Raw genomic sequence first — 11,094 nt, 5'->3', positions numbered from 1 at the left:
CGGAACTTATCATTGTCATTATTTCTAAGGTGAAAATTGATGATGGAGGGGAAATACATCAATCTTAGGCATTCTAACAAAATTATAAATTGCTAGTATATTCTCAAATTTACTAAATACTATTTTAACGCATATTTGAACTAATAAGACAACTACTAATTAAGCCATACTTTAATTTGAGAGCTTAATATTAGATTCCCACTAATCATTAAAATAGCTCATTGTTTGCACATTAACAAAAAAACTTTGATATTAAATTGGCCTTGATTTTTAAACATTAAAAGTTTTTATCTTTTCCTTTTTTATTTCCATGAACAAGGCTATTTTTATAACTTATGTCATACATCCCACCCTTGGCGACTTTTTCCTGTTGGCGTCAAGAAAACTTCTCCAAGAAAACGATGTGTGACGACACATGTCATACATCGTTCTTAGCAATGCTTTTTTAGCGCCAACAGGAAAAATTCAGATAAAAAAACAGGATCAAAGCACTTCAGAACACTATTTATAAAAACATTATAAAACCACAGCAAAAAAACATTGCGAATATTAGCTTCAAAAATACCAGAAACTAGAAAGTTTTTGTACACAAAGAAAAACTAGAAGGTAATTAAAATGCTTAAATCAACAAATTACTATCACAGCTCACGAAAGAAATATGTTCCAATAGAAATAAAAGCTACTTTCCAACATGCATTTCATTGAACAAATTTTTCTTATAATCTACTAAAGAAGAGCAAAGCGATTCAATTTGTTTATAAAGCGGGAAACATCCCAGAAATATAACTATTTCAGCCAAAAAAACGCTTAGTTATTCAAATTTCGATGAATGAAAAGTAAAAATGTCTCGACAGAACATCGCAAAAATAAACAATACAAAAATACCATGCATTAATTTGCTATTCAGAAATGCTTTAAAAATACATACCAAAAATATCTACTATATTTCACATAAAATAACACTTTCATATTTTTATAAAATGCTAGAGTCAACTTATTTTTAGAAATTCAGTACCTAAAGGAGGCACGTTCACAGAATAAGCCTGTCGTTCTTGGCATTGATAAGAATTAACTTTTAGAATAAAATAACCGTACTATTTTTGTTAAAAAAATGTACATGCAGTTAACATAAAATTAAAAGCTACAAGAAACCCTCAAGATTTTGTAAAAACAAAGAATTTCGGAAGTGAGGTTTTTTTTTTAATTCTAAAAAAAGAAAAACTTATATTTTTATTGTATAAATCCTCACACTCAGGCTGAAACACAACATATAAAACAATGGCTCCTTACCGAGACACACCCCAAATCGGATTTTACTCTTAATTAACACTCAAGTTCGACGAAATTGGCGTTTTCTAATTATTTATTCATCAAAAGACAACTACTGAGTTTAAAGCAACAAAAAATAAGCTTTATAAGCTTTCCTATAAGGTATATTGCATGAAAAAACAAGACCCTATCTAACGTGGAACCACTAAAAAATTTGTTTAGATCTGTAAGATCACCTTTGGGTTGCCAAACACAAGTTAGATTCGCCAGGGATGCCATGCTTAAAAATTATCGCCTTATTGGCGAGAAAAGTATTTCAATTTTGTGCAAAAAATCGGATGTTGCCAAATGGGAGGGGGGATATCACATCTGTGCCCCCTTTTTTTAATTTATGAGTAAAATAATTGGAACTTAGCTGGGCCATTGTTTATGGTTACTTTTAGTATGTAACAAAAGGTTTTTAAATTGAAAAATATTTGCTTTCAAAAGTTAAATTTTCTGGAGAATGACCCACTTAACATTTTTATCTTACCATGCTAGTAGGTAATAAATTCAAACCATGAAAAAAAAATAGAAAAGGAAACAATTCCTGCTACAGGATACTTAATGGAACTCTCAGAGGATCCAGCACCCATCAACTCAGGAAGATTTTTTGCTTACAGTACAGAAATAGCAGATTGTATTTCTTCCCTTATTGAAAGACTTAATTATTTTTTCTTCTAAAAAAAAAATTTTAACTTTTTTTTTCTCGCAAAACAAATGTAAAACTAAACACTTAATTATTTTTTTTCTTGTAAAGAAAAATTTAGATGAAGACATTTTGGAGGAAAGTCAATCAGTACAATTTGTAGAGTCGGCAACAAAAAGCATTTCATGGTGCATGTGAAGTTTTTTTTATCTAATCTTTCAATTTTTCATGTTAAAAATTAACTTCTTCTATTCGAACTATCCGTAGTGTAACAGTGTTAAAAAAAAAAAAAGAAAAGCATTGATAATATGGGATAGATAGATTCAGAGGGAATGGAACTCAATTTTGATTGACTTTTTAACAAACTAGTTCATGTGACTTTTTTTTGCTATAACTGCTCAATTTAATTTTGCAGTTTGTGTATTGATAGGGCTTCTAGACTTGTAAAAAATTAATTTCTATAACTTTATGGCATAAATATTAATGTTTAAACTGCGTGAAATGTAGAGTCCGCAACATTCAAATACTGTGAAAAATACCCCTTATGGTATTGCAATTCAAAATTATTTTAATTATACACTCACTTATTTTCATTTTAAACTTCATTATTTCCAATATCCACGTCCAATGCTCAAAACTATCGGTTTTACCTGTGGTCAGATCTGCCACTGGTTGAAACTCGTACAACCCTGCTAGTCTGAACCATTATTTTGCGAATTGAAGTTTTTATGCAAAAATAGCTGCTTCTTCATGCAATATACAAGTCTAGTTCAGCCATACAGAGACTGCAGTTTTGCCATTGTTGTGGACTCATGAGTAAAAAATGGACAATTACCGAGCTGAAGAGCGGATGTCCGCTCATTGAAGCCGAGAGCACCAACTAACTTCAATGACATCTGCATCCAGTTTAGTTATTGTCCATTCCAGACTGACAAATCCATAACAAGGAAAAAACTACAGTCCCTAGATGGCATTACAGGGCTGGCAATATATTACACATAATTCTGCCTTAAGGAAGGGTGTAACTTACTGTTGCTAGTAAAACAAAGCTCTGACAGCTTTTTTAATAATGCCCAATTCTAAGGGAAGAAATGAATTTAATGCATTCAATAATTTATATTACTCTAATATGATGACATACACTTTAGAATTATTATGAGCACTATAATTGAAAGAAAAAAAACACCACAAGGTGGTATGCATCCTTTTATATCACAGATGTTTAGGTTCCAGAATTATACCAAAAGAAAACAAAAATAGACGACACTCTTCAATTATTAGATAAGTCGCTTGGCTTGCCGACTAGTTTACTTTCTACCTTGGCAAAAATAAAATAAGCTTCAACTTTGCTGCTACTTTCTCTGATTTTCCTTTTTCCTTCTCTGACAGTTTTGAACGTCTTATCACGCCCTACTAAGTGTGTTTCAGAAGCATTTAACTTATTATTCTCATGCTAAATGTTCGTTGTCTAACAGTCCAAGGCGATAGCTAGGCAGTGATAGAAGGCAGGGCACTTGATTTATATGGCAAATTACTCAAAAAATATTTTCCATTCGGAAGAACTTCACACATCTAACTTATGACCCAGGACAGTCAGAGGGTTAATATATTTTTTAAAAATCATCAATATTACCTAATCAACTCTCAATACTAGATTATTCCGTTATCTTGAGGTTTTCATCAGGTCCGAAATGCTTCAGAAGGCTGTAGGAAATTCCTAACTCAAAGCCAGGCTTTGAGTTGCTGAAAGTCGGGCCTCCCTAGTTTCAGAATAGGCTGACATGGTCACTTGTCAGCACTGCTTTTAGTGCGTTCATTTAGTTAGTACTTATTTTAATAAAAATTTTAAAAAGTTGTACAATGGCTTGTCTTCTTTATTTTAACCTTTCATCAACTTTTATTCTTGCTTGATGGCACGCTTTGTTTGAATTTCAATAAAGAAACAAAACCAAAGGTCTTATTGCCAAAGAAGTAGTTACTATGTTACCTTGAAGAACATAGCTAATAAAATAAAAAATTAGTAAATAAAATAAAAAATTATTGCCTAAAGTTAACAGCAGATCTCCAACTAACCGAATCAATCGAGCTGGACCATCCAGAAAATCAAATATTTAAATGATTGGATTTTCTCCAGAAAAATTGTCCATTTTAACTTAATGCTGTATGAATTGATTAGTTGAGAGAAAGAAAAGATTTAAAAGCATAAAAATGACCTAGTTTTACCGAGAGAGCAGACCGACATAATGATTATTTTGCAAATCACAGAATGTTGAGATATTTTTCTCTTAAATGTCAAAAGCAAAAGCAATTCCGTAACTCAGAGTTCGGATAATGGGAGTTCTACTGTATCATGGAAAAATACCAAAACAGACTTTGTATTTTTTTTTTAAAAAGGTTGGTTTGTTCCAACTTATATTTAATCTGTTGATTTCTATAACAAGCCAAATATTTAGGGGGAAACGTTCCCGTACACCCAACTACAGCATCAATAATTATTGACTTTCCATGAGAATAAAAAAGCTTAATACTATCACAGAAATATAATCAATACAAATTATTCGTAAATTTCTTCTTTTTTTTAATGAAGTTCCAACATCCATCAATCAAACAAAAAAGCAGAATTCAATATATAAACATATTTATTGAAGTAAAAAACTTATAAAATATCTTTTCCAAACATACATTAACAAGATCAAGCTTGCCACACATTTTCTAAACTAAAAATCCTTCAAATTCAAAACATCCAATCTCATAAATATTCCGTTTGAAAACATCAAATAGGGTGAAAATAAAGAACTTGTATATTTGACTTTAAAACCTTAGTTGAAGCAATGGTAAATTAGTGGAAATTATATAATGACAGCAAATAAAATGTGCACTTGAAAACAAAAGATCAGAATATTTAACTTCAATGAAACTCAAATTTAAAAATTAATCTCTAAACAAGCTGTAAGATACTTCAATCAAAAGATACGAAGCAGCATAAAAATACTTTTTAATCCAAAATGAAAATATAAAAATTTGTTCAGTTCAAACAGATATTTTCTTTAAACCTTCATCAATTAAAATATGCAATGTATTTTTATTTTTTAAATTAAACAGTAGTAAAAAGTGAAATGCAGTTTAAAATAGGGCACAAGTTTAATTTTAAAATACAAACAAATGAAAGTTCAAATGAAATAAATAAAATGAAGAGTACTTTAAGGGTTATTTTTGGAAGTCACTTTGGAAATCAAAACTCAAACCGTCGATGAAATAAATAGCACTTTAGCAATGGATATTACTGAATTAATAGTTCCAAAAATAACTGCTAAATAAGTTCAAAAAGGATATGTCCACAACTCAATAACTATGGTGCTTAAACCCACACAAAAAATAATGTATTTAAATCAAGAGGATTAAAACTGGTACTTAAATTCAAAGAAAATCACGTATCGTATCCAAATCGAAACTGCTTGGCTTTCAAGTTAGGGAGCATTTCATCTTTCTTCCAAGAATTTAAGAAATTTCACGACAGCTTGGTTTATAATATTTGTATAACTTAAGCCATTTAGCAGCATAATCAGTCAATAAAGGAACACAAATACATAATGAAACTTAGTAATATTATTATATTATACTTTTTCCTCGAGTAATCCGTGCTTGAAAAAAATCATTATAGGCTTTTCGTCACCCCCAGGAACTTCGCGATATTCTAGAAGGGCGATGAGACCATCGGGGTTCGAGCTTTCACCCATAAAAAATTGAACATCTCCGATTTTGGGAAGAACTTTTTTCACAGCCTCCGTTAACTTAGCTTTAGCATCGGAGATTTCGTTGTCACTTCTTCCGATTTCCTTCCACTTTTCTTGAAGCGACTTAGTGTATGATTTTAAATATGTTTTATAATCACTCTTAGAAAATCCAGTCTCTACTAGTCGTTGATTCAACACTAAATCTAAACCAGATTCGACTACTTCTTCTATGCCTTCGTCGCCTTCCTCTTGGGATGGATTTGCGCCATCCAGCTGAACGTCTCCTTGACATCTTCGAACATGAGAACATTCCACTTCGTACAAACAGTCGTCAATTAAACGGCATTTGGAAGAATCGGTGAACATTTCATCACCTGTAATGATATCCTTAAAAATAATCATGGTGAATACACAAAATGAATTAAAATTTTCGATTCACGATACCGGCAAACGGCAATATTGCACGATCGCTGCCACACCGAAATTTGGGCTTACGCAAAGTGTTGCCATTTTAGGTTTATTCTCAAAATCTCAAAGCAATTTTAAGATAATATTCAGCAAGTGGCTTTGCTTAATTTTCAAAATACATTACATTTATCGTTTTAGGAAGACACAAAAACATAAAGCTTGTTCTAGCCTACTTATAGATAACTTTGCAAAAATTTCACTCTCAAAATACGATAGTGTGACCGTTAACAAATTTAAAAGTTAAGTCTCCATATTTTTGAGTATTTTTAAATCTTAGTCCACAAAAATAGTTTGTCTATAAAGTTTAAAAAATCGTCAAAATCTAAAACTTCATGCATAATTTGCTAAAGAATTAACTTCTAGATTCGAAATATAAAACTTTCAAGAAAAATTGTTTTAACTGTTTATCAATATCATATGTATTTATTTTATTTAAAACTTATTAAGAGCTGCGAATCAGCTTCACACACATAGAGGACCTTTGACAAAGGAAATATTTGCAACACAAAGAGATCAAAATAACACTCCAGGCACTGGTGGGAATCAGACCCACCACTTCCGGTATACGTAGCAAAACTGAAAACCCAAAACCGCGCTCGGAGGCCCCTGGGTATGTGTGGTTTCCTTACTTTGCGCGGGAAATCTTTCCTGTGCTATCTTGTCTCATCAGAAATAAAAATTAGTAAAATTGACAGTGTAACGAAACTGTACGTAGAAGTAGAATGGGATGCTAAAAAAGAAAAACCTTTCACGTCCTGTGCCCACCACAGATGTGGTTTTTCGGAATAGGGCGCTGAAAAACGCGAAGTCTCCCCCCCCCCCTCTGCTGAATAACTCCTGATTCAGCACCTCCAGAGGAATAGATTTGTCACCAGAACTGGGAGGTCTCTGTGACCATGGCAGAGTTAACGATCATTTAACATTTGACACCCTGAGGTCCCCCGCACTACCGTTTGCACGGTTTATCGGTTTTACATGCCTGGCCGAGCTTAAGCAAATGAGACCCCGAAGAACGTTCTTTTTAGACTAAAAGATATTACAGAACATTACACTACAACAACACATATAATACATAAACTTATATCCACGTTCAGGCCGGTAGTGCGAACAAATGTAGTGTTCTAAAACCCACGATTCTGCATATACGAGTCGAGCACCTTTCAATCGGCTACCTCGACTCAACTAGAAACCTTTAAAAAAATGGACTCACGTCACACTTTGGCAAACACGGATAAACACGATGTATGATTTAAGAATGGTATGACTTTATTTTCATTTTTATTTAATAAGAAATACAAAATTATTTCCATTAAATAAAGGAATCTAGGAGGGGTATTTTTAATACTTTAGTTCTCTTGAACTTCGAAATGAGAATAATGTGCTTGATTTCTCCTTCCATACTTTTTATTCTAAACAGTGTTATATTATGTTCCGATAAAAACACAAACTTTTTTTTTTTTTTTTTGGATATTTTGACGCCTGAAATAAGAACTGTTCAAATATAGACAAAACTTAAGAAATATCGCACCACACAGGTAGAATGAAATGGGCACATCTATAGTGATAACGTAATTGAAAAAGTGCCTCTTTCATTTCATACGTGTATATGTATGGTATTCATAAATTTGCGAAACCTTTGAGATTTTTTAAATTGCTATTAAATTTTCAGAAAATGATTGCAATGGTTCTAACAGTTGCTCAGATTTAAAAAGAAAAAAAAGATAAATTAATTTGAATTTTGGCTTCTTGAATTCAAATATGTTTTTCGCAATCACGAGTGTGTGTGTGTGTGTATGTGTGTGTGTGTGTGTGTGTATGTGTGTGTGTGTGTGTGTGTGTATGTGTGTGTGTGTGTGTGTGTGTGTGTGTATGTACGCGTGTGTGTTTGTGTCCAGGCATGAGTGTATGGGTATGTGTGTGTATACAGCCTGAGTAAAAACTTTAATGCCAGTATAATTTCCTTTGAAAAAAAGAAAATGAAATTAAAGGGATTTTAATATTATTGTATTATTAATTATTATTGTTCATTGGTAAGAAATAACGCAACAAACAGGATTTGTAAAGCATGCAATACCCAGAAAAGCAGTGGTTTATTCAAGGTTAGTATTTCAGCTTGAGTAAAAACTTTAAAGCCACTAGTATTTTTAAAAAAACTTCAAGTACTTATACTGGAATAAATGTCACCTCAGTTAACAAGATTGTAGAAACCCTTCAACTTGATGTTTTGTGATTAATTCCTTCAAAGTTTTTGTCCTACTTGTGACGATATCGTTTGGTAAAAAGTTAACTGTTCAAGAAAGAGGGCAGATTGAAGCTTTTTCGTCAACAAGGATAAGTAGGCGTACTATTGCGAAAAAATAGGAAGATCGAAGACTGAAGTCAGCATTTTTGTTTGATTTAAACATAATTAGGGTAAAAAGAAAACCGGTAAAACTTAAAGCTTTGTCCTCGCGTCATGGAAGAAGAGTTACGAAACTTACCATTACCTGAAAAGTACTCAACCAGGAAACTTATTCAGACGATAGGTTTAAATTTTTCTCAAAAACGATATATTACACAATTAGAAGGTGTGGAAGTTTTATTAATGCTGCAAAATTGCTTAAACCTCAATTATTAAAAATGCACAATATAGAGCGTTTCAACTTTAGCTAGGAAATCATGAGCTGGGATAACCAATGGATACAAATAATTTTTTTCTAACGAAAAGAAGTGAAGTTTGGATGGACCAAACGGATAGAAGTACTAGTGGCATGATTTACGAAAAGAAAAAGACATATTCTACAAGGGCCAATTAGATGGAGGCTCTGTCAGAACTTGAGAGTGCTTTGCTTACAATGGTGTGCGCTCAGTTTTCCGTTTGTTTCAGGTAAAATGAACTCGCAATCATATCAAAATGTCCTCCCAAGTCATCTTTTACCAAATGCTGAATCTATTGCTGGAGAAAACTTAAAATATCAGCAAAACAATGCATCTATCCATCCGAGTAACAGTGCAAAAAATAGGCTCCAAGTAAAGTTGAAGCTTTGAAATGACCAATTAAGTCTAAAGATATTAATCCAATAGAAAACTTATTGGGTGACTTAGCAAGAAGAGTTTATGCAAAGGAGAGACATTTTACTTTATCAATAGAACTGAAATCTACTATCGAAGATGAATGGTAAAAAATACATCCGAATTTTGTGAAAAACTAGTTTCATTCATAAAAACAAGAATATTTGAAGGAATGGCTCCCACACAAGCTTATAAATATTTGAATTTTTATCCTCATATGCTTTTTTCTATGTTGGCCTTAAAGATTTTATTCAGGTTCAAATATTGATCTGTAATATTTTCTGATAATGAAACATTTACAATTAAAATTTTTTGGCTTCTTTACTTGTATTTAAGGTTAATAATTATATATCACTCATATGACTTTTTGATCCTATGATTAAGGTGTGTCCAATTTCTCAAAAAAGTGCACGGGACTTAAAGTTTTTACTCAGACTGTAGGTATGTGTATGTATGCGTGTGCGTTTGTGTGCTGGCATGAGTGTGTGTGTGTGTGTATGTATGCGTGTGTATTAGTATGTGTGTGCATATATGTATGTGTAGTGTATGTATGCGTGTGTGTTTGTGTCTATGTGCAGGCATGAGTGTGTGTGTGTGTGTAGGTGTATGTTTGTGTCTGTGTGCAGGTGTGTATGTATGTGTGTGTATTTGTGTCTGTGCGCAGGCATGAGTGTGTGTGTGTAGGTGTGTAGATGTGTGTGTTTGTGTGCAGGCATGAGTGTGCGTGTGAAGGTGTGTGTATGTATGCGTGTGTGTGTAGGATATGGACGCAACCTGGAGACTGTTTCCGCTGGAGGAGCAGCAGCGTGAGGCCGGTCGACGGTGGTGCTGCAGAGGGAGGCGGGGGGGGGGAATAAAATCATAGGAATTCAAAACAGTCAAATGAGAACAATAAGCAATGTGATTGCTCAAAATATATATATATATATATATATATATATATATATATATATATATATATATATATATATATATATATATATATTCATTTGAATTTTTGGCATTTTGAATTCAAATTATGTTTTTCGCAATCATGAGCGTGTGTGTATATGAATGTGCGTGTGTGTTTGTGTAGACGCATGTGTATGTGTGTGTAGGCGCATAAGTGTGGTTGCGTGTGTGTGTGTGTATGTATGCATGTGTGTGCGTGTTGTGTATGCAGTGCTGTGTGTGTACGCACGTGTATGTGTATGTAGGCATACCCCGCTGTCAAGGGTACCATGTTTGCATGGTACCCTTGACAGCGGGAGGCAGTTGTTCAATTAAGCTGTTGATTGCTATTACGAAAAGAGTTAGGCTTAGAACACTTCCCTGGGGAACTCCTTCTTCTTGGATAAAGGTATCTGACAGAACAGACTTGACCCGTACGCGGAAAGTTCGATCTCTTAGAAAATTAGAGAGAAAGATCGGTAGATTACCTCGTAACCCATACTCGTGCAGAGTTTTGAGGATCTCATATCTCCAGGTACGGTCATATGCTTTTTCAATGTCAAAAAATACGCTCACAAGATGTTTTCGTTTGAGAAATGCTTCTCTTATTGATGTTTCGAGAAGCAGTAGGTTGTCTAAGGTGCATCTGCCGCGCCTGAACCCACTTTGGTATGAAGATAGCAGATGGTGTGACTCCAGAATGTACATAAGTCTGGCGTTGACCATCCGCCCCATAAGTTTACATAGGCAGCTTGTAAGAGCTATGGGTCTGTAGCTCTCGGGTTTATCCGTTTGTTTATTTGGTTTAAGGATAGGAATTATTATTGCTTGGCTCCAAGATTTTGGGAATCTATGTTCAGAATAAATTCTATTGAAAAGCTGCAGAATATTTTCTAGTGAGGACTTGCTTAGATTTTTTAACATGCTATTGTGAATTTCGTCAGGGCCTGGTGA

The 11,094-nt window shown here is 33.4% G+C and overlaps 1 protein-coding gene across 1 annotated transcript; it reads right to left on the bottom strand.

The window, feature by feature from the left end:
* Positions 1–4,584: 4,584 nt before the first annotated feature.
* LOC129229221 (translationally-controlled tumor protein homolog) lies at positions 4,585–6,176 on the bottom strand. The gene has a single exon (XM_054863484.1). It carries the CDS (start codon positions 6,091–6,093, stop codon positions 5,572–5,574), a length of 522 nt encoding a protein of 173 aa, XP_054719459.1. The 5' UTR covers positions 6,094–6,176; the 3' UTR covers positions 4,585–5,571.
* Positions 6,177–11,094: the final 4,918 nt, after the last annotated feature.

The sequence above is a fragment of the Uloborus diversus genome, chromosome 9 (assembly GCF_026930045.1).
Source record: "Uloborus diversus isolate 005 chromosome 9, Udiv.v.3.1, whole genome shotgun sequence".
Taxonomy (NCBI): Eukaryota; Metazoa; Arthropoda; class Arachnida; order Araneae; family Uloboridae; genus Uloborus; species Uloborus diversus.
Note: the sequence above shows the minus strand (reverse complement) of the source record. Positions and strands in the feature narration are given on the sequence as shown.

What these genes read in the sequence shown, in the direction of transcription:
- LOC129229221 (XM_054863484.1), bottom strand. Translation starts at nt 6,093, where the DNA reads ATGATTATTTTTAAGGATATCATTACAGGTGATGAAATGTTCACCGAT.